The sequence below is a fragment of the Phaseolus vulgaris genome, chromosome 4 (genome assembly GCF_000499845.2).
Source record: "Phaseolus vulgaris cultivar G19833 chromosome 4, P. vulgaris v2.0, whole genome shotgun sequence".
Classification (NCBI taxonomy): domain Eukaryota; kingdom Viridiplantae; phylum Streptophyta; class Magnoliopsida; order Fabales; family Fabaceae; genus Phaseolus; species Phaseolus vulgaris.
The window spans coordinates 1,802,787-1,827,064 of NC_023756.2; the positions used below are offsets into that span (position 1 = coordinate 1,802,787).

The window sequence follows — 24,278 nt, forward strand, 5'->3', positions numbered from 1 at the left end:
CGCGTTTTGTCCCAAATTCAGTGGAGAGATTGTTACGTGGAATTTCAAGAAAAAACTATTTCGGAAGAATTTTTCAGAAATTTTGTGCAATCCAAAGGCTATCCTTTACAAAACGTTTGTCACTATGTCTATTGAGTTTTAGCTGAGACTTGAGCTCGAAATTTGTCCCACAAGATTGACAATAAATTTTTTATTCATCATTGCCAGACTGAAAGGAAGGTTCGTTTGTGTGTGAAACTATTTGATTTTTTTTCGTGGGTGAATACTCATCCGTTGGACCCAAAATTTGTCGAGTCTTTTCCAAATTTCAGTGGAGATTCTTACGTGAAATTTCAGGAAAAAACTATTTCGAGAGAATTTTTCAGAAATTTTTTGCAAAACAAAGGCTATCCTCTCCCAAAACTTCTGAAATTTCGCCCAACTTTCTACAATTTTATTCTGGGTTCGTATTGCGCTAAAAAAATTCACAAAAGTACTTTCATATGTTCTTTGAATCCAAGTAAGAAGGCACGTCCAAAAACAAAACACAAAAGGAAGATACGGGGAAGGAAAAACCAGGATGTTTTGATTAAGTAAACTAGTTTTGTTCACTCTCGGTCTAGGACTAACTACGCCTTACTCCTTTGGTATTTTGGTCTGAAATTTTTACCAGACGTTCGTCACTGTGTCTATTGAGTTTTGGCTAAGACTTGAGCTCCAGATTCAACCCACAAGATTGGCAATAAATTTTTTATTCATCACTGCCAGGGCTGAAAGGAAGGTTCGTTTGTCTGTGAAACTGTTTGATTTTTTTCGTGGGTGAATACTCATCTGTTTGACCTGAAATTTGTCGCATTTTGTCCCAATTTCAGTGGAGATTCTTGTAATTTTAGGAAAAAACTATTTCGGAAGAATTTTTCAGAAATTTTGTGCAAACAAAAGGATATCCTTTACCAAAACTTGTGAAATTTTGCCGAACTTTCTGCAATTTTATTCTGGGTCCGTATTGCACTGAAAAAAATCACACAAGTATTTTCATATGTTGTTTGCACCCAGGTAAGGATGCACGTCAATAAACAAATCACAAAAAGAAGATACGAGGAAGAAAATCCATGACAATTTGTTTTCGGAAAGCAGTTTTGTTCACTCTCGATCTGGGACTTACTACGCCTTACTCCTTGGGTATTTTGGTCTGAAACATTTACCAGACATTCGCCACTGTGTCTATTGAGTTTTGGCTGAGACTGGAGCTCCAGATTCGTCCCACAAGATTGGTAATATATTTTTTATTCATCACTGCCTGGGCTGAAAGAAGGTTTGTTTGTCTGTGAAACTGTTTGATTTTTTTCGTGGGTGAATACTCATCCGTTTGACCCGAAATTTGTCGCGTTTGTCCCAAATTCAGTGGAGATTCTTACTTGGAATTTCAGGGAAAAACTACTTCGGGAGAACTTTTCAAAAATTTTGTACAAACCAAAGGCTATCCTCTACCAAAACTTGTCAAATTTCGCCCAACTTTCTGCAATTTTATTTTAGGTTCGTATTGTGCTGAAAAAATTCACACAAGTACTTGCATATGTTATTTGCACCCAAGTAAGGAGGCACGTCCATAAACAAATCACAAAAGCAAGATACTGGGAAGAAAAGCCTGGACGTTTTGTTTTCGGAAAACCAATTTTGTTCACTATCGGTCTGACACTTACTACGCCTTACTCCTTTGGTATTTTGGTCTGAAACTTTTACAACACGTTCGTCACTTTGTCTATTGAGTTTTGGCTCAGACTTAGGCTCCAGATTCGTCCCAAAATTTGGCAATAAATTTTTTATTCATCACCGTTAGGGCTGTCAGGAAGGTTCATTTGTGTGTGAAACTGTTTGATTTTTTTCGTGGGTGAATACCCATCCGTTTGATCCGATATTTTGTCGCGTTTTGTCCCAAATTCAGTGGACATTATTACGTGGAATTTCAGAAAAAACTATTTTGGGAGAAATTTTCAGAAATCTTGTACAAACCAAAGGCTATCCTCTACCAAAACTTGTGAAATTTCGCCCAACTTTCTGCAATTTTAATCTGGGTCCGTATTGCGCTGAAAAAATTCCTACAAGTACTTTTTTATGTTGTTTGCCCCCAGGTAAGGAGGGACGTCCGTAAACAAATCACAAAACGAAGATACGGGGAACAAAAGTCAGGACGTTTTGTTTTCGGTAAACCAGTTTTGTTCACTCTCGGTCGGGGACTTACTACGCCTTACTCCTTGAGTATTTTGGTCTGAAAATTTTACCAGACTTTTGTCACTGTGTCTATTGAGTTTTGGCTAAGACTTGAGCTCCAGATTCGTCCCACAAGATTGGCAATAAACTTTTTTTTCATCACTGCCAGGGCTGAAAGGAAAGTTCGTTTGTGTGTGAAACTGTTTGATTTTTTTCGTGAGTGAATACTCATCCGTTTGACCCGAAATTTGTCGCGTTTTGTCCCAATTTCAGTGGAGATTGTTATGTGGAATTTAAGGAAAAAACTATTTCGGGAGAATTTTTCAGAAGTTTTGTGCAAACCAAAGGTTATCCTCCACCAAAACTTGTGAAATTTCGCCCAACTTTGTGCAATTTTATTCTGGGTCCGTATTGCGCTGAAAAAATTCGCACAAGTTCTTTCGTATGTTATTTGCACCCAGGTATGGAGGCACGTCCATAAACAAATCACAAAATGAATATACGGGGAAGAAAGGCCAGGACGTTTTGTTTTCGGAAAACAAGTTTTGTTCACTCTCGGTCTGGGACTTACTACGCCTTACTCCTTGGGTATTGTGGTCTGAAATTTTTACCAGACGTTCGTCACTGTGTCTATTGAGTTTTGGCTGAGACTTGAGCTCCAGATTCGTCCCACAAGATTGGCAATAAACTTTTTATTCATCACTGCCAAGGCTGAAAGGAAGGTTCGTTTGTCTGTGAAACTGTTAGATTTTTTTCATGGGTGAATACTCATCCGTTTGACCCGAAATTTGTCGCGTTTTGTTTCAAATTCAGTGGAGATTCTTACGTGGAATTTCAGGAAAAAGCTATTTCGGGAGAATTTTTCTGAAATTTTGTGCAAACCATAAGCTATCCTATACCAGAACTTGTGAAATTTCGCTGAACTTTGTGCAATTTTATTATGGGTCCGTATTGCGCTGAAAAAATTCACACAAGTACTTTCATATGTTGTTTGCACCCAGGTAAGGAGGCACATTCATAAACAGATCATAAAGAGAAGATACGGGCAAGAAAAGCCAGGACGTTTTGTTTTTGGAAAAATTGTTTTGTTCACTCTCGGTTTGGGACTTACTACACCTTACTGCTTGGGTAGTCTGGTGTAAAAATTTTACCAGACATTCGTCATCGTGTCTATTGAGTTTGGTTGAGATTTCAGCCCAGTTTCATCCCACAAGATTCGCAATAAATTTTTTATTCATCACTGCCCGGGCTGATAGGAAGGTTCGTTTTTGTGTGAAATTGTTTAATTTTTTACCTAGGTAAATACTCATCTGTTTGACCTGAAATCTTTCGTGTTTTGTCCCAAAATTCAGTGAATATTCTTACATGGAAATACAAGAATAAACTATTTCGGGAGAATTTTTCAGAAATTTTGTGTAAACCAAGGCTATCCTCTACCAAAACTTGTGAAATTTCGCCCTACTTTCTGCAATTTTATTCCGGGTCCGTATTGTGCTGAAAAAACGCACACAAGTACTTTCATATGTTGTTTGCACCCAGGTAAGGAGGCACGTCCATAAACAGATCACAACGAGAAGATACGAGGAAGAAAAGCCAGGACGTTTTGTTTTCGGAAAACCGGTTTTGTGCACTCTCGGTCTGGGACTTCCTACGCCTTACTGCTTGGGTATTTTGGTCTGAAATTTTACCAGAGATTCGTCATCGTGTTTATTGAGTTTTGGCAGAGATTTTAGCCCCAATTTCGTCCAACAAGATTCACAATAAATTTTTTATTCATCACTTTTCGGGCTTATAGGAATGTTCGTCATTGTGTCAAACTGTTTTATTCTTCTTCTAGGTGAATAGTCATCCGTTTGATCTGAACTCTGTCGCGTTTTATCCCAAATTCATTCGAAATTCTTACGTGGAATTTCAAGAAAAAACTATTTTTGGAGAATTTTCAGAAATTTTGTGCAAACCAAGGCTACCCTCTACCAAAACTTGTGAAATTTGGCCCTAATTTCTGCAATTTTATTATGGGTCCTATTGCGTTGAAAAAATTCACACAATTACTTTCATAAGTTGTATTCATCACTGCCATGGCTGAAAGGAAGGTTCGTTTGTGTGCGAAACTGTTTGATTTTTTTCGTAGGTGAATACTCATCCGTTTGACCTGAAATTCGTTGCGTTTTGTCCCAAATTCAGTGGAGATTCTTACGTCGAATTTCAGGAAAAATCTATTTAAGGAGAATTTTTCAGAAATTTTGTGCAAACCAAGGCTATATCCTCTACCGAAAATTGTGAAATTTCGTCCTAATTTCTGCAATTTCATTCCGGGTTCGTATTGCGCTGAAAAAAATTCACACAAGTACTTTCATATGTTATTTGCACCCAGGTAAGAAGGCACGTCCGTAAAAAAATCACAAAAAGAAGATACGAGGAAGAAAAGCAATGACGTTTTGATTTTGGAAAACTAGTTTTGTTTACTCTCTGTCTAGGACTTACTACGGCTTAGTCCTTGGGTATTTTGGTGTGCAATTTTTACCAGACATTCGTTACTATGTCTATTGAGTTTTGGCTGAGATTTGAGCCCCAGATTCGTCCCACAAGACTGGAAATAAATTTTGTATTCATCACTGACAAGGCTGAAAGGAAGGTTCGTTTGTGTGCGAAATTGTTTGATTTTTTTCGTGGGTGAATACTCACCCGTTTGACCTGAAATTAGTCGCGATATGCCCCAAATTCAGTGGAGATTCTTACGTGGATTTTCAGGAAAAAACTATTTTGGGAGAATTTTTCAGAAATTTTGTGCTAACCAAGGCATCATCTACCGAAATTTGTGAAATTCCGCCCTACTTTCTGCAATTTCATTCGGATCCGTATTGCGCTGAGAAAATTCACACAAGTACTTTCATATGTTTTTTGCACCCAGGTAAGGAGGCACGTACATAAAAAAAATCACGAAAAGAAGATACGGGGAAGAAAAGTCATGATGTTTTTATTTCGGTAAACCAGCTTTGTTCACTCTCGGTCTGGGAGTTACTACGCCTTACTCCTTGGGTTTTTGGTCTGAAATTTTTACCAGACATTCCTCACTGTGTCTATTGAGTTTTGGCTGAGATTTGAGCCCCAGATTCGTCCCACAAGACTGCCAATAAATTTTGTATTCATCACTACTAGGGCTTAAAAGAAGGTTAGTTTCTGTGGGAAACTGTTTGATTTTTCGTGGGTGAATACTCATCCGTTTGACCAGAAATTTGTCACGTTTTGTCCCAAATTCAGTGGAGATTCTTCTCTGGAATTTAATGAAAAGGTTATTTCGGGAGAATTTTTCAGAAATTTTGTGGAAACCAAGGCTATCCTCTACCGAAAATTGTGAAATTCCGCCCTAATTTATGGAATTTCATTCCGGGTCTGTATTGCGCTGAAAAAATTCACACAAGTACTTTCATAGGTTGTTTACACCCAGGTAAGGAGGCACGTCCATAAACAAATCACAAAAAGAAGATACGGGGAAGAAAAGCCATGACGTTTTGACTTCGGAAAATATATTTTGTTTACTCTCGGTTTGGGACTTACTACGCCTTACTACTTTGGTATTTTGGTCTTAAATTTTTACCAGACATTCGTTACTGTGTCTATTGAGTTTTGACTGAGATTTGAGCCCCAGATTCGTCCCACAAATTTGGCAATAAATTTTGTATTCATCACTGACAGAGCCGAAAGGAAGGTTCGTTTATGTGGGTAACTGTTTGATTTTTTCGTGGGTGAATACTCATCCATTTGACCTGAAATTTGTCACGTTTTTTCCCAAATTTAGTGGAGATTCTTACGTCGAATCTCAGGAAAAAACTATTTCGGGAGATTTTTTCAGAAATTTTGTGCAAACCAAGTTTATCCTCTACCCAAAATTGTGAAATTTCGCCCTAATTTCTGCAATTTCATTCTAGGTCCGTATTGCACTGAAAAAAATTCACACAAGTATTTTCATATGTTTTTTGCACTCAGGTAAGGAGGCACGTCCATAAACAAATCACTAAAAGAAGATACGAGGAAGAAAAGCCATGACGTTTTGAATTCGGAAAACCTGTTTTTTTCACTCTCGGTCTGGGACTTACTACGCCTTACTCCTTGGGTTTTTGGTCTGCAATTTTTACCAGACATTCTTCCTTGTGTCTATTGAGTTTTGGCTGAGATTTGAGCCCCAGATTCTTCCAAAAGGACTGGCAATAAATTTTGTATTCATCACTGTCAGGGCTGAAAGGAAGGTTCGTTTGTATGCGAAACTGTTTGATTTTTTTCGTGGGTGAATACTCATCCGTTTGACCTGAAATTTTTTGCGTTTTGTCCCAAATTCAGTGTAGATTCTTACATGGAAATTCAGGAAAAAAATATTTCGCGATAATTTTTCAGAAATTTTGTGCAACCAAGGCTATCCTCTAGCGAAAATTGTGAAAGTCTACCCTTAATAAATTTTGTATTCATCACTGTCAGGGCTGAAAGGAAGGTTCGTTTGTATGCGAAACTGTTTGATTTTTTTCATGGGTGAATACTCATCCGTTTGACCTGAAATTTTTTGCGTTTTGTCCCAAATTCAGTGTAGATTCTTACATGGAAATTCAGGAAAAAAATATTTCGCGATAATTTTTCAGAAATTTTGTGCAACCAAGGCTATCCTCTAGCGAAAATTGTGAAAGTCTACCCTTATTTCTGCAATTTCATTCTGGGTCCGTATTGTGTTGAGAAAATTCACACAAGTACTTCATATGTTTTTTGCACCCACGTAAGGAGGCACGTCCATAAACAAATCACGAAAAGAAGATACGGGGAAGAAAAGTCATGATGTTTTGGTTTCGGTAAACCAGGTTTGTTCACTCTCAGTCTGGGACTTTGATGTGATTCCAATAGCACAATATGAATGATTCTTGACATTCTTAGGAATCAACTTGAGTTGGAGATAGCTTAGGCACTTTTAATAGAATTGGATCAAGGTTCTATAATCAAGAACTCACCAAAACTTGCACCAAACACCAAACTCACATGGAAGACCCATTTCTTGCCAATTGAACCGATTAAAAGATGTAAAAATGCAAATGAACCGATTAAAATGCATAACAAATGAAATGAACCGATTAAAATGCTTCAAAACTGAAATGCACCAAACAAATCCAAGGAGAAAGAAGATGAACCGATTGAAACATGAAAATAAGCAAGAACACCGAATAGAAAGCAAGAAAGGAACCTAAGACATGTTTAGGAATTCAAATAGGCACGAAAATGGAATGAGAAGATGGAGAAGAAAGAGGACTTATGTGGTTGTAGTTCTTGGTTGATGAACACGCCACTTGAAGTGTGAAGGCTCCAAGATAAGTGTGCAATGCCGCCACTTGAGAGAACCAAGGCACTCAAGATGAGACTAGGAAGAGGAGAAGACAAGTTCTCACTACACTCAATCACCAATTTGGGAGAGTTTTGATACTACAAATTCCAAATCTGCATTATGAAGGACCTAAGCCCTCCTTTTATAGGAGCAAGGGCTGGTCATGAAGCTTACAAAACAAGCTAACCAAAAGTCCCTTGCATGCTACTCACTTCTAGCACCTAAAGTGAAGCATGAAGAGTCACCTTCTAGAAAATTCTAAACTAATGCCTAAAGATGCTTTTACAAAAGAGGTATCTAAGGTTTCCCTCTAAGCACCTTTCCTAAAAACTATGTATTTAAACATTCTATATTATTTACAAATTTATAAAAGAAACTATAAAGAGAGATATTTAAATGAAGCCTATTCTTGAAAGCTTGTAGACTTCTTTGGCTTTATGGCTTGATCCTCTCTTTATTTTATGTCTTCTTTTTAATTTTGAAAAGACTAGAAGGAAGAACTTCAAATGTGTAGGTGAATGACCTCTCCCTTCATTAATAAAAGCCTCATTTATTTGATTCTCATCATACTTACTACGCCTTACTCCTTGAGTATTTAGGTCTGAAATTTTTACCAGACATTCCTCACTGTGTCTATTGAATTTTGGCTGATATTTGAGCCTTAGATTCGTCCCACAAGATTGCCAATAAATTTTGTATTCATCACTGCTACGGCTGAAAAGAAGGTTAGTTTCTGTGGGAAACTGTTTGATTTTTTCGTGGGTGAATACTCATCCGTTTGACCTGAAATTTGTCACGTTTTGTCCCAAATTTAGTGGAGATTCTTTTGTGAAATTTCATGAAAGAGCTATTTCGGGTGAAGTTTTCATAAATTTTGTGCAAACCAAGGCTATCCTCTACCGAAAATTATGAAATTCCGTCCTAATTTATGCAATTTAACTCCGGATCCGTATTGCGCTGAAAAAATTCACCCAAGTACTTTCATATGTTTTTTGCACCCAGGTAAGGAGGCGCGCCCATAAACAAATCACAAAAAGAAGATACGGGGAAGAAAAGCCATGACGTTTTGACTTCGGAAAATCAGTTTTGTTCACTCTCGATCTGGGACTTACTACGCCTTACTCCTTTGGTATTTTGGTCTTAAATATTTACCAGACATTCGTCACTGTGTCTATTGAGTTTGACTAAGATTTGAGCCTCAGATTCGTCCCACAAAACTGGCAATAAATTTTGTATTCATCACTGCCAGGGCTGAAAGGAAGGTTCGTTTGTGTGGGAAACTGTTTGATTTTTTCGTGGGTGAATACTCATCCGTTTGGCCTGAAATTTGTTTCGTTTTGTCCCAAATTTAGTGGAGATTCTTTTGTGAAATTTCATGAAAGAGCTATTTCGGGTGAAGTTTTCATAAATTTTGTGCAAACCAAGGCTATCCTCTACCGAAAATTATGAAATTCCGTCCTAATTTATGCAATTTAACTCCGGATCCGTATTGCGCTGAAAAAATTCACCCAAGTACTTTCATATGTTGTTTGCACCCAGGTAAGGAGGCACGTCCATAAACAAATCACAAAAAGAAGATACGGGGAAGAAAAGCCATGACGTTTTGACTTCGGAAAATCAGTTTTGTTCACTCTCGATCTGGGACTTACTACGCCTTACTCCTTTGGTATTTTGGTCTTAAATATTTACCAGACATTCGTCACTGTGTTTATTGAGTTTGACTGAGATTTGAGCCTCAGATTCGTCCCACAAAACTGGCAATAAATTTTGTATTCATCACTGCCAGGGCTGAAAGGAAGGTTCGTTTGTGTGGGAAACTGTTTGATTTTTTCGTGGATGAATACTCATCCGTTTAACCTGAAATTTGTTGCGTTTTGTCTTAAATTCAGTGGAGACTTACGTGTAATTTCAGGAAAAAACTATTTCGGGAGAATTTTTCAGAAATTTAACCAAGGCGGTCTCTACCGAAAATTTTGAAATTCCGCCATAATTTCTACAATTTCATTCGGGTCCATATTGCGGTAAAAAAATTCATACAAGTACCTCCATATATTTTTTGCACCCAATTAAGGAGGCACGTGCATAGACAAGTCACAAAAAGAAGATACGGGGAAGAAAAGTCATGATGTTTTGATTTCGGTAAACCAACTTTGTTCACTCTCGGTCTGGGAGTTACTACGCCTTACTCCTTGGGTTTTTGGTCTAAAATATTTACCAGACATTCGTTACTTTGTCTATTGAGTTTTGGCTGAGATTTGAGTCTCAGATTCGTTCCACAAGACTAGCAATAAATTTTGTATTCATCACTGTCAGGGCTGAAAGGAAGGTTCGTTTGTGTGCGAAACTGTTTGATTTTTTTCAAGGGTGAATACTCATCTGTTTGACCTGAAATTTATTGTGTTTTGTTCCAAATTTAGTGGAGATTCTTACGTGAAATTTCAGAAAAAAAATATTTTGAAAGAAGTTTTGAGAAATTTTGTGCAAACCAAGGTCATGTGCTTTGCTCAAACATATGGTCCTTTAATACTCAAAACAGGTCAGATTGTCCATAAGCAGAGCTCTCTGCATCAGAACACTAAACCATCACAATCCAGCTCAGAAATCAGGCTCATAATGTTGAATAATTGATCTTGTGAGAAGCTCCACCCACTCCTACTTCTCCTACATCTCCCACACTCCAACTACCATACTGCATAACTCTTTAAGCCACCATAAACCAAATTTGGAGTATGTATATACAACTACCGAACTGCACATGTTTTAGGTACAGAGTTGGCACCACAAAAGACAGCCGCTTCAATTGCATGATCAAATCAGACAGAGCCAACCTGTTCCTTTCCTCCATTTACCTTCATCTCCTCAAACTTTGAACCTCGTCATCATGGTCCGAGATATGCTTTATCACTTGGGTGTGTTTCTTTCCATGAAAAAGGAGGGATGGAAAGGATTTTTTTTTTTTTTTTATATTATCAAACTGTTATAAAAAAATATCAAATTATTTATATATTATAAACTAATTTCTAAATTAATACCTAATTTTATCTAAAAAAAATAGATATTAATTATTTATATTAACTAATTCTTCAAATTGAGACTAAATAATATTTCCATCTATTTCTAATATTCCATGGTACAACATTGTTGTTCTTAAAAGCCTTAATCACTGAAATGGAGTCCATTTCTACCTACTGATTCTGCCACCCTTACTGCAACACCTCTGAAGATGTTTGCACTTGCTGCTAGACCATGTGGTTCACCTTATAGCTACCACTGCATCTTCAATACCTTTATTAGTGGACTTGGATATTTTACGTTACCAAAGCAATAAAATAAAAAATACCAATTTTTGTAGCAGATAAATTAAAATGGAGTATATTAGAGATACTTCAACTCCTATAGAACATATACAACAATATCAAATGCTATAAGCAACTTATATTCAACAGTATCAGAAGCTATAAGCCTCACAAAATACTGACACACCGTCTATGCAGAATACAGGTCTGTATTATTTGAGGTTCTATTGTAAATAACAGTTATAAGAGAATTATGTAAACAAAGGAATAAAAAAAGTTTCAATAGAAAAGATTTTTAATAGTGACAGGATAGATTATAATGAAATTTTTATATTGGTGCTTTCAGTATCTGGTTTGTATGATATCTTTCAAAATATTAGGAGATTGCAATGGTAATGAGGTGGGAGAGAATGAGACTTAAATTCGTGTTTTTTTTGTAAGGATTAAACTATTTATTCATTTGTTTTTTATGATAAAAAAAATGTCTAGTTTATCTTTAATCGTATACCACCTAATTTTTTTATAATTTACTTAACTATATGAACATATTTAAACAAAAAAAAATTACAAGTACATTTGTATAAAAATATAAAAAAAAAATTGTTTAACGGGGTGATGAAATTGTTTAAACAATAAAAATGCTGTATCGCATCCACAATAATTATTCTACATATCTTTCCTACACATCTAATAAAGATCATTGCAAATTACATATGAAAATTACTAAAGAACACGTAATGTGCTTTAGTTTTAGTCTTTTTAGTATTAGCTAAATTTGATGGTATTTGATGGTGTAACATGTAAAAGGATTGGACACCCAAAGTATCACATTTATTTTAATTTATTTATTCTTTATAAAAAAAAAAACAAACGTACGGTAAACTTTTATCACATTTCTTGCAGTTACTTGTAGAAATAGTCAGGATTTACATTACAAGAAAATAATGAAATAAAAACCAATTTTTAGAGACCAAAATAATTAATTACAATAAGAACTAAAATAAAGATTATTTTAAAAACTAAAAACTAATTAGTTTTTAAATTAGTTTCTATTATTGTTAAATAGTTTCTAAATTGGTATCTAATTAGCAACTAAGGTTTTAGATACCAATTATTTAGTTTCTAAATTTAGTCTCTAAAACCTTGGTTGTTAATTAGATACCAATTTAGAAACTATTTAACAATAATAGAAAATAATATAAACTAATTTAGAAATCAAATTTTTTTTTAGTTTCTAAAATTGTTTCTAATTTAATTACTATTGCAACTAATTATTTTGGTTTCTACAAATTGGTTTCTATTTCATGATTTTCTTTAACTTGGTTTCTATTTCATGATTTTCTTTAACTTTTCAAATGGAAATATTCAAGTATCTGAAATCTTCATGTATGTTGATAAACCTCTTATCATATCATGCCTTCTCAAAAGATTATCATAAGAAACACTGTAAACGCAAAATTTAATGTTCCTTGAATATTTTGCACTCTGCATAATATATAGATATTGAGAAATTCATTACAAATTACTGCATCTCATCCACAGAAATTCTTCTACATATCTTTCCTAAATACTTATACATCTAATAGAGAACATTGCAAATTAGATATGTGAAAAATCCACATTCTTGAAGATACTATTGGAAATAAAAAAACAAAAACAAACAATCACTGTTACTGCTAGACCTTAACTATTCAAATGAAAGCGTACAAGTTTCTGACATCTTCATGGATGATGATAAATCTCTTATCATATATCATCTCTTCTCAAAGGATTATAAGTTTCATTATATCTGTCAAAGCAAAATTTCATGGTCCGTAAATATTTTGCATTCTGCATAATATATTTCGCAAATTGAAACTCAACTGAAGAACCAATGTAATCCTGAAGACAACAGGTTTTAAGGTGAAATGAAATGCAAGTAGGAACAGGATGTGGATATGACAAAACTGTTTTTTCAACTCCATAAACTGAATATTGGTATTGAGGACGTTTATATAGAAAAACTGCTTCTTCATCGCCTTCAGCAACCGAACAACATACCTGTTTAAAACAATTATAAAATTAAATTAATCCTAATTTTTGAAGAAACGATAACAAGAAGATTTATACTTGAAAAACTTAAATCATTAAACCTCAGAAAGGTCAATGACAAGAACTTGAAGTTTTGGACAATGTTTGAGCACTTCCAAGACCCAAAACCAATTCATACTAAGGAGAACAAAGGACACCTCAAGTTGAACTAAATTCTGAAGATCAAAAGCCAGTTCATTTAGACATATATGCAATAGATACAAAATAATATCAAAACATCAGAAATTCCATTCTTTTCCTCCCTTAAAAATGAAAAACAAAAATAAGAAACAAATTTACACGCATTACACAATCTGTGACCAAAACTTCAACATTCTTAACAATTTCTAAGGCAACTAAAGGTGAATCGATTTTAGCTCTGATCAACTTGGGCAATGTGTTGAACTTTTCTGCAGTATTAGAACCCAAGTTCTTGACTATCATATCCATGACTTCCAAGTCCTCGAGATTAGGACACCCGGAAAGAAACTGTTGAAGAATATCTGAACATTCTGAGAAAAAAGTATTCAAATACAAGATTTTAAACAAGCAACAAAGAAAATATCTTTCAGCCCAACTGCGGATCAAATCGCTTAATAAGACTTTATGTTTGCATTGGAATTGATGTGCATGCCATGCCAAATCTAAACCTTGGGAAGTGAAAGGACAGGCTTAGAGAATTTCAATAATAGTCAATCTATAGTGCGTATTAATTTGTATACATTTTTTTCTGGATTATGCTTAGATTTTTTTCTGGATCAATTGTAGTTTTTTTTTTTAAATAATTATCAGTTTTTTTATATAAAATGCAATTTTATTATTTTTTGTGTTTTATATATTAAAAATGTGTTATTTTATTTTATTTTAAACTTGAACAGAAATATATTAAGATATAACATAAGATTAATAACAAATATACAGTATACAAATATATAACAATTGAAAATAAAAGAAATATAATTGAAACAACTCATCTAAAAATAATAGATTAATTAAATAATATTTTAATTCCTTGTAAATTTGTGGTTGTTTATGTTTCTTAATAATTTTTTTCTGATTTGATCTTAATAAAAAAAATATTCTTATTATTCTTTAAGTGCAGGTTATCTATATAGTAATAGTGATTTTACAATGTATTTTTTTTAGTGTTGCCATATTTTAAGTGATCAACTATTCATATGTCAAGAATAAACAGGATTAACATGTTATTTTAAAAATTAATCAATATGATCCAAACTAACATAATTTTCCTTCAGTTACATTTTGCATCCCTGTTTACCTTTCAATATTCCTTATTTAAGTGGTAAATAAAAAGAAAATGCTTTTGTATGTTTTTAATGTTCAGTTCCTTGAAAAACTAATTAAGTATTAAATATCAATTATGAACAAACATGGTGTTTCTTTATGAGTTGATGATAATAATGAGAATCCCTGTAGAAAGAATAGTGTTTGATTGAGAGAAAAGATGGAACTATGAGTCATGGTTAAGAATCCAAAATATGCAAAGCTGCTTCAGTTTATTGTAGGAATATCTCACCACCCAACTTATTAAATCGTGTAAAAATATTTTATTTTATCATTGGAAATTAAATTGATGTGCATACCATGAGAAACCTACACCTTGGGGACTGAAAGGAAAAGTTTAGGGCTATATTCCCCATATTCCCTATATGATGGTATTATTTATTATTATTAATGGTAGTTTAAATAAGTCTCATTTTCGTTTGTTATAAAATATTTTAAATTTTTTTATGTAAGATATAATTTTATTATTTTATTTTTTATTTATATATTTATATAAACTACAAGAAAATCATTAAATAGAAATTAAATTTAGAAAAAAAAAATAGATACTAATTTCAAAAATATTATTCGTAATTTTTATTATTAATAAAAAATTAAAAAATAATTTATAAATTAGTTACTTAGATTTTAACTATTAATATTTTAAATTTTAAATTTTAAATTAGTCTAAACAAGACTAATATACATTAATTTAGAATAAAAAATAATAAATTACTAAAATCTTGTTAACTAATGGTTGGATACCAATTTAAGAATTGAGTCAAAGAAATAATGTTATTTTTAAAGTGAATACTGAAAAGAAATTTAACCTAGCCAGCTACAAGCTTTGCTCATGGATGAGGAGGAAAATTAAATCTTTTAGCTGTACATACACTGACTGGGTTTCAAGGTAGTGGTATTGTTGTGGTTAATCTTTGCAAGTATGTTATACAAGGGTATGTGTGTATATGTGCAGGATAAACGCAAGGTTGCAGGAGTATCTTATGCGGAGGAAGGCTTCGAATATCAAGTAACCTTGGGAAGCCGAACACGAGAAGCATATAAGTGCAACATCGTGGGCTCGGTCAATGATATGGTTGAAGTTAGAATGATATGGTTGAAGTTAGAAGGAGAATTTTGAAGGAGGATGTTAGGCGAGATGTTGGGAAAGGAAAGAGAGTTCAAGATGCATAACTCGGCAACATGCTTGATGACTGTTTGTAAAGTTCTTTTGTAGGTATGATTTTGTTTTTGTTTTGTCTTAAGGATTATGAGTGTTATTTTGCAGGTTTCTTTTATCTGATGTTCTGGTTTAAGTTGAGTTTTAAGAACTTCTTATCAAGTTTTATTGGGTGCCTATTGCGGTAAAGTTTAGCTCAAAAGGGATATGTATTTGGTAAAGTAGGGACATTATCTAGGTTATGTATAAGGATGTATCCTGAAATGTTCCATTTTATTTATTCAATTCTTTTATTTATTCAATTCTTTTATTTATTCAATTCTTTGCTGATAAAACAATTTAAATACAGATAAACAACCTATTAATTTACTGCACGAAAGTGGATGTTATTATGATTGCTGCAACCATAGTAAGTACAAAGGCACCACTGCTGTCCTAGGTTTTTTTCTGCTGCATAATCTGCAGTGTTGGTGCATAATTGGTGCAAGATATGGAGCCTAGGCAGTGCTGAATCTTTGTCCAGCAGCTGGTTCTAATACCATAGCTTCATGCCATTTGTTTTTTAGGAGCACTCCTTGACTTAAGATACAATTATGTTACGTTAAAGCAAGTGTCTAAGCCTACGCTTTTGTGCTTGTTATTTTTTTCGGTTTGTATTTTTAAAGATGAGTTTTGTATATAAGGTTTGGGATATCATGTCCCTATTAATTCATTTATTAACTGCTAAAAAAAATTGCTAATTACCCATTGCGCATACCAATTATTAGTAACAAATGCATCATAGTTAAAAGATTTCACTGTTCACAATGACAGAAAAGTAGGATCACATTGGAATTCTATGCCAACCAAATCAACCTAATCAATCTATCAGTAAATATCAGTACATTTTAAGACTAATACTTCTAATTGAGACTAAATAATGTTTCTACCTATTTCTAATATTCCATGATAGAACATTGTGGTTTCTTAAAAACCTTCATCACTGAAATATGAAAATCCCTAAAACAACAACAAAAAAACCGGTAAAGTGCAGCAAAATTTTGATTAATTGAAACAAAGTAGATTCATTTGATAAGCAAAGCCACATTCTTGCAGTTACTACAGGAAATAAAAACAAAAAGAAACCATCACTTGCTCAGACCTTAACTACTCAAACGAAAGCGTACAAGTATCAGAACTCTTCATGCAAGAGGATATATGACAAGTCAAATCATGTCTTCTCAAAGAATTAGAAGCATAGCGGAACTTCATGGTCCGTAAATAATTTGCATTCTTCATAATGTATTCAGCAAATTGAAGATGGACTACAGAACCCTTGAACCTGTTAAGACGACAGGTTTTAAGGTGTAATGAAATGCATGTAGGAACAGGATCGGGGCATGGCAAAAGCGCTTTTTCATCGCCTTCAGCAACTAATTTTTTTTTCTGTTAAAATCAATTATAAAACTATATTAATCCTAACGTTTTAAGAAAAGATAACAAGAAGATTAATAATTGAAAAACTTAAATCATTAAACCTCATAAATGTCAATGACAAGAGCTTTGAGTTTTGGACAATGCTTGAGCAATTCGAAGACCTCAAACTATTTCGTACTCAGATTGAAACGGGTCAACTCAAGTTGAAGTAAATTATGAAGATCAAAGACAAGGTCATCTTTATATATCTGCAAGAGATACAAAATAATATCAAAACATCAGATGTTTTTCTCTTAAAAATGAAAAGTAAATAATAAAGAAAGTTTACACGGATTACCCTATCTGTGACCAAAACTTCAACATTCTTAACAAACTCCAATGGAATTAAATGTGTATGGATGTTAGCTCTTATCAACTTGGGCAATTTCTGAAACTTTACGGCACTATTAGCAGCTGGTTTCCGGGTTAAACCAGACCCGACTTCCAAGTCCTCTATATTAGGACACCCAGAAAGAAAACGTTGAAGATCTTCGCATTTAAAGAAACGAGCAGATTTCAAATGTAAGATTTTAAGCAAGGGCAAATCAACAAAAGGAAAAAAATTCGGTGTTATGATGGCCAACTTGAGAACTACAAGAGTTTGGCAGAAAAACACCGCAAAGGGCAGATAAACAGTCCACTCCAGATTGATATCGAGGTGTTCAAGTCTACCACTTCTTCTCAATGCAGTCTCAATGCATCTATCGACACCATCAAAATCAAAGAAATTGGAACATGTAAAGCGTAATCTATGGAGGGGTTGGTAAATTTCTCGGAAATTTAAAAGATAGTACACTGAGAAAAGAGGTGAAGCGAAGAAACAATTTCGAAAGTCAAAATCCAAAGATGGAACTGAACGCCATAGATGTTTCCAGCGCTTGGAGAGAAATCTGGTTGCAACAACCTGTTTGGTTGGAAGAAAAGAGAGAATGTAGCAAAGGATTGAGTCTGGACAACTACTGATTCTATCAGCCATTGTTGAGAATGCTAAGTGTGCATGGGTGCTTCACTTTCTTATAGGAATAACTCATCCTTCAACTGATTAAATCGCTTAATAAGACTTTATGTTTGCATTGGAATTGATGTGCATGCCATGGGAAATCTAAACCTTGGGAAGTGAAAGGACAAGCTTAGAGAATTTCAATAGGTCTCATTATACATAGTATTAATTTGTATTCATTTTTTCTGGATTATGCTCCCATAGATTTCTTTTAATATCTTTTTACACAATTTTTACTCAAATAGGTAAATTCATACTTTTATTATATTTTATTCGGTAAGTAATAAAAATATATATTTTTAATATAAGAATTTATAATTTTACAATTCAATATATTTTTGTTTACAGTTTTGACACCAAATTATTTCTGTCTCCATATTGCACTCACTAAATTGATCCGCGTACAATCTCACACTATATTTTTAGATTTAGATATTCTTAATGATCTAAACGGCTAGAAGTGAGATTTAGTGAAAATATACACGGTAACGATTCCATTCAACATTTTGATTATTTGGATTTGATTGTGTTATAGCTCTATAATTTAAATTAGGTTCATTCAACGTTTATAATTTAAATTAGGTCGTTGAATGAACCGCATTCCTGATATTGATCCAAAAAAGAAAAAGTGGGTGTTGCTAGTCCGTGCAGAACTAACCATTGTAGTGTAAAAATTGGATAGGTCTTATCTATAGTCATTGAAGTCTCCTAAAAAATCTACTAAATTCATCAAGTTGTTCCAAAGGATCAAAACAGTAAGTTATTATAGAACTTCCTTGTCGATTCTCTATAAAATACTCGTTTGGGTGGGACTTCCAAATACATCATATCATAAGCTAGACCTGTACTAATTTCACCAATCCATTTTTAACCGAGATTTTAAACAACCCATAAAATGTTGCACCCCATTGGCTTTGTCGTTTCCACATCTTCTGTACAAGCACAGAGATAATCTTCTACCAAAACTTGTGAAATTTCGTCCTACTTTCTGCAATTTTATTATAGGTCCGTATTGTGGTGAAAAAATTCATACAAGTATTTTCACATGTTGTTTGCACCCAGGTAAGGAGGCACGTCCATAAACAAATCACAAAAAGAAGATACGGGAAAGAAAAATCATGACGTTTGGTTTTCAGAAAAGAAGTTTTCTTCACTCTCGGTCTGGAACTTACTACGCCATACTCTTTGGGTATTTTGGTATGAAATTTTTAGCAGACAATTGTCACTGTGTCTATTGAGCTTTGACTGAGATTTGAGCCGCAGAATCATCCCATGAAATTGGCAATAAATTTTTTATTCATCACTGTCAGGGCTAAAAGGAAGGTTCGATTGTGTGTGAAACTGTTTGATTTTTTTTTGTGAGTGAATACTCATCCGTTTGACCTGAAATTTGTCGCATTTTGTCCCAAATTCGGTGGAGACTCTTTTGTGGGATTTCAGGAAACAAATATTTCGGGAGAATTTTTAGGAAATTTTGTGCAAACCAAAGCTATCTTGTACAAAAACTTGTGAAATTTCGCTCAACTTTCTGTATTGTGCAGTAAAAATTCATAAAAGTACTATCATATGTTGTTTGCACCCAGATAAGAAGGCACGTTGATAAACAAATCACAAAAAGAAGATACGAGGAAGAAAAGCCAGGACGTTTTTTTTTCGGAAAATCAGTTTTGTTCACTCTCGGTCTGGGACTTACTACGCTTTACTCCTTGGGTATTTTGGTCTGAAATTTTTACCAAACATGTGTCACTGAGTCTATTGAGTTTGGGCTGAGACTTGAGCCCCAGATTCGTCCCACAAGATTCGCAATAAATTTTTTATTCATCACTACCCAAACTGAATTTCGGGAGATACGGGGATTTTAGAAAAAAAACTATTTCGGGAGATTTTTTATAAAATTTTGTGCAAACCAAGGTCCTCTACCAAAACTTGTGAAATTTCGCCATACTTTCTACAATTTTATTCTGGGTTTGTATTGTGCTGAAAAAAATCACACAAGTACTTTCATATGTTGTTTGCACCCAGGTAAGGAGGCGCGTCCATCAACAAATCACAAAAAGAAAATACAAAGAAGAAAAGCCAGGACATTTTATTTTTTGAAAACCAGTTGTGTTCACTCTCGGTCTCGGACTTACTACGCCTTACTCCTTGGGTATTGTGGTCCGAAATTTTTAGCAGACATTTTTCACTGTGTCTATTGAGTTTTCATTGAGATTTGAGCCCAGATTCGTCCCACAAGATTCGCAATAAAAAATTTATTCGTCACTGCCAGTGCTTAAAGGAAGGTTCGTTTGTGTGTAAAAATGTTTGATTTCTTTTGTCAGTGAATACTCATCTGTTTGACCTGAAATTTGTCACGTTTTGTTCGAAATTTATTGGAAATTTTTACGTGGGATTTCAAAAAAAAACCATTATGGGAGAATTTTTCATAAACTTTGTGCAAACCAAGGCTATCCCCTACCAAAACTTGTGAAATTTCGCCTTACTTTCTGCAATTTTATTCTAGGTCTGTATTGTGGTGAAAAAATTCACACAAGTACTTTCATATATTTTTTGCACCCAAGTAAGGAGGCACTTCCATAAACAAATCACAAAAAGAAGATACGGGGAAGAAAAGTCAGGACGTTTTTGTTTTTGGAAAATCAGTTTTGTTCACTCTTGGTTTGGGACTTACTACGCCTTATTCCTTGGGTATTTTGGTAAGAAATTTTGACGAGACATTCATCACTGTGTCTTTTGAGTTTTGGCTAATAGTTGAGCCCCAGATTCGTCCCACAAGATTCACAATAAATTTTTATTCATCACTGTCCGGGCTGAAAGGAAGGTTCGATTCTGTGTGAAACTATTTGATTTTTTCCTAGGTGAATACTCATTCGTTTGATCTGAAGTATGTTGCGTTTTGTCCAAAATTCAGTCGAGATTCTTACGTGGAATTTCAGGAAAAAAACTATTTCAGGAGAATTTTTCAGAAATTTTGTGCAAACCAAGGTTATCCTCTACCAAAACTTGTGAAATTTCGCCCTACTCTCTGCAATTTTATTTTGGGTCCGTATTGCACTGAAAAAAATTCACACAAGTACTTTCATATGCTATTTGCACCCAGGTAAGGAGGCACGTGCATAAATAAATCACAAAGAGAAGTTACGGGAAAGAAACGCCAGGACGTTTTGTTTTCGAAAAACTGGTTTTGTTCACTATCGGTCCGGGACTTACTACGCCTTACTCTTTGGGTATTCTGGTCCGAAATTTCTACCAAACATTCATCATCGTGTCTATTCAGTTTTGGCTGAGATTTCAGTCCCAGATTCGTTCCACAAGATTCGTAATAAATTTTTTATTCATCATTGCCCCGGCAAATAGGAAGGTTCATTTGTGTATGAAAGTGTTTTATTTTTTTCCTTGGCAAATACTCATCTGTTTGACCTGAAATTTGTTGCGTTTTGTCCCAAATTCAGTGGATATTCTTACGTGGAATTTCAGGAAAAAACTATTTCGGGAGAATTTTTCAGAAATTTTGTGCAAACCAAGGCTATCATTTACCAAAACTTGTGAAATTTCGCCCTACTTTCTACAATTTTATTTTGGGTTCGTATTGCGCTGAAAAAATTCACACAAGTACTTTGATATGTTGTTTGCACCTAGGTAAGGAGGCACGTCCATAAACAGATCACAAACAGAAGATACAGGGAAGAAAAACCAGAACGTTTTGTTTTCGGAAAACCGGTTTTGTTCACTCTCGGTATGGGACTTACTACGCCTTACTGCTTGGGTATTTTGGTCCAAAAATTTTACCAGACATTCATCATCGTGTTTATAGAGTTTTGGCTGAGATTTCAGCCCCAAATTCGTCCCACAAGATTCGAAATAAATTTTTTATTCATCACTATCGGGGCTAATACGTAAGTTCGTTTGTGTGTGAAACTATTTTATTTTTTTCCCGGGTGAATAGTCATCCGTTTGACATGAAATCTGTCGCGTTTTGTCCCAAATTCAGTCGAGAATCTTACATGGAATTTCAGGAAAAAAACTATTTCGGGAGAATTTTTCAGAAATTTTGTGCAAACCAAAGCTAATCCTCTACCAAAACTTGTGAAATGTCGCCCTTCTTTATGCAATTTTATTTTGGGTCCGTATTGTGCTGAAAAAATTCACACGAGTACTTTCATATGTTGTTTACACCCAAGTAAGGAGGCACGTCCATAAACAGATCACAAAGAAAAGATACAGGAAAGAAAAGTCAAGACGTTTTGTTTTCGGAAAACCGGTTTTGTTCACTCTCGGACTGAAACTTATAACGCCTTACTCTTTGGGTATTTTGGTCTGAAATTTTTCCCATACATTCGTCATCGTGTATATTGAGTTTTGGCTGAGATTTCAGCCCCAGATTCATCGCACAAGATTCACAATAATTTTTTTTCATCACTGTTCGAGCTGATAGGAAGGTTCGTTTGTGTTTGAAAGTGTTTTATTTTTTTCCTGGGTGAATACTAATCCGTTTGACCTGAAATTTGTCGCGTTTTGTCCCATATTCAGTCGAGATTCTTACGTGGAATTTCAGGAAAAAACTATTTTGGGACAATTTTTCAGAAATTTTGTGCAAACCAAGGCTATCCTCTACCAAAACTTGAGAAATTTTGCCTTACTCTCTGCAATTTTATTCGTGGTCCGTATTGCGATGAAAGTATTCACACAAGTACTTTCATATGTTGTTTGCACCCAGGTAACGAGGCACGTTCATAAAGAGATCACAAAGAGAGGATACGGGGAAGAAAAGCCAAGACGTTTTGTTTTCAGAAAACCGGTTTTGTTCACTTTCGGTCTGGGACTTACTACGCTTTACTCCTTGGTAATTTTGGTCCGAAATTTTCACCAAACATTCGTAATCTTGTCTATTGAGTTTTTGAGGATATCTCGGTCCCAGATTCATCCCACAAGATTCAAAATAAATTTTTTATTCATCACTGCCCGAGGTGATTGGAAGGTTCGTTTATATGTGAAACTGTTTTATTTTTTTCCTGAGTGAATACTCATCCGTTTGACCTGAAATCTGTTGTGTTTTGTCCCAAATTCATTCGAGCTTCTTATGTGGAATTTCAGGAAAAAAACTATTTCGGGACAATTTTTAAGAAATTTTGTCCAAACCAAGGCATATCCTCTACCAAAACTTGTGAAATTTCGCCATACTTTATGCAATTTTATTCTGGGTCTGTAATGCGCTAAAAAAGTTTACATAAGTACTTTTATATGTTGTTTTTACCCAGGTAAGGAAGCACGTCCATAAACAGATCACAAAGAAAAGATACGGGGGAAAAAAGCCAGGACGTGTTTTTTTGGGAAAACCGATTTTGTTCACTCTCGGTCTGGAACTTACTACGCCTTACTCCTTGAGTATTTTGGTCCGAAATTTTTACCAGACATTCTTCATCGGGTCTATTGAGTTTTGGCTGAGATTTCAGCCCCAGATTCGTCCCACAAGATTCGAAATAAATTTTTTATTCATCACAGCCCCGACTGATAGGAATGTTCGTTTGTGTGTGAAACTGTTTTATTTTTTTCCTGGGTGAATAGTCATCCGTTTGACTTGAAATCTGTCGCGTTTTGTCCCAAATTCAGTTGATAATCTTACGTGGAATTTCAGGAAAAAACTATTTCAGGATAATTTTTCAGAAATTTTGTGCAAACCAAGGCTATCCTCTACCAAAACTTGTGAAATGTTGCCATACTTTCTGTAATTTTATTCTGGGTCCGTATTGCGCTGAAAAAATTCACAGAAGTACTTTCATATGTTGTTTGCACCCAGGTAAGGAGACACATCCATAAACAAATCACAAAGAGAAGATATGAGGAAGAAAAGCCAGGACGTTTTGTGTTCGGAAAATCGGTTTTGTTCACTCTCGGTCTGGGACTTACTACGTCTTACTCCTTGAGTATTTTGGTCCAAAATTTTTACCTGACATTCTTCATCGTGTCTATTGAGTTTTGACTAAGATTTCAGCCCAAGATTCGTCCCAAAAGATTCGAAATAAATTTTTTATTCATCACTGTCCGGGTTGATAGGAAGGTTCGTTTGTGTGTGAAACTATTTTATTTTTTTCTTGGGTGAATAGTCATCCGTTTGACATGAAATATATCGCGTTTTGTCCCAAATTCAGTCGAGATTCTTACGTGGAATTTCAGGAAAAAACTATTTCGGGAGAATTTTCAGAAATTTTGTGCAAACCAAGGCTATCTCTACCAAAACTTGTGAAATTTCGTCCTACTTTCTGCAATTTTATTATGGGTCCGTATTGCGCTCAAAAAATTAACACAATTACTTTCATATGTTGTTTGCACCCATGTAAGGAGACACGTCCATAAACAGATCACAAAGAGAAGATACGGGGAAGGAAAGTCAGGACGTTTTGTTTTCGGAAAACCGGTTTTGTTCACTCTCGGTCTGGGACTTAC

At 34.5% G+C, this 24,278-nt stretch overlaps 1 protein-coding gene across 1 annotated transcript; it reads right to left on the reverse strand.

Annotated features, from left to right (window-relative positions):
- Window positions 1-12,591: 12,591 nt before the first annotated feature.
- Window positions 12,592-17,810, reverse strand: LOC137836590 (F-box/FBD/LRR-repeat protein At5g22660-like). The gene is made up of 5 exons (XM_068645252.1): window positions 17,133-17,810; window positions 16,974-17,043; window positions 13,216-13,427; window positions 12,991-13,091; window positions 12,592-12,838 (listed from the first exon to the last, which is right to left on the reverse strand). Exons 1-5 carry the CDS (start codon window positions 17,808-17,810, stop codon window positions 12,592-12,594), a joined length of 1,308 nt encoding a protein of 435 aa, XP_068501353.1.
- Between the last annotated feature and the right edge of the window lie 6,468 nt (window positions 17,811-24,278).

What these genes read in the sequence shown, in the direction of transcription:
- LOC137836590 (XM_068645252.1), bottom strand. Translation starts at nt 17,810, where the DNA reads ATGGCTGATAGAATCAGTAGTTGTCCAGACTCAATCCTTTGCTACATT. An exon ending in GTTGACCCGTTTCAATCTGA is followed by an intron (nt 13,428 to 16,973) that starts GTACGAAATAGT and finishes CTTTTTTCTCAG; the next exon opens with AATGTTCAGATATTCTTCAA. An exon ending in AAACTTCAAGTTCTTGTCAT is followed by an intron (nt 12,839 to 12,990) that starts TGACCTTTCTGA and finishes AGTTTTTCTATA; the next exon opens with TAAACGTCCTCAATACCAAT.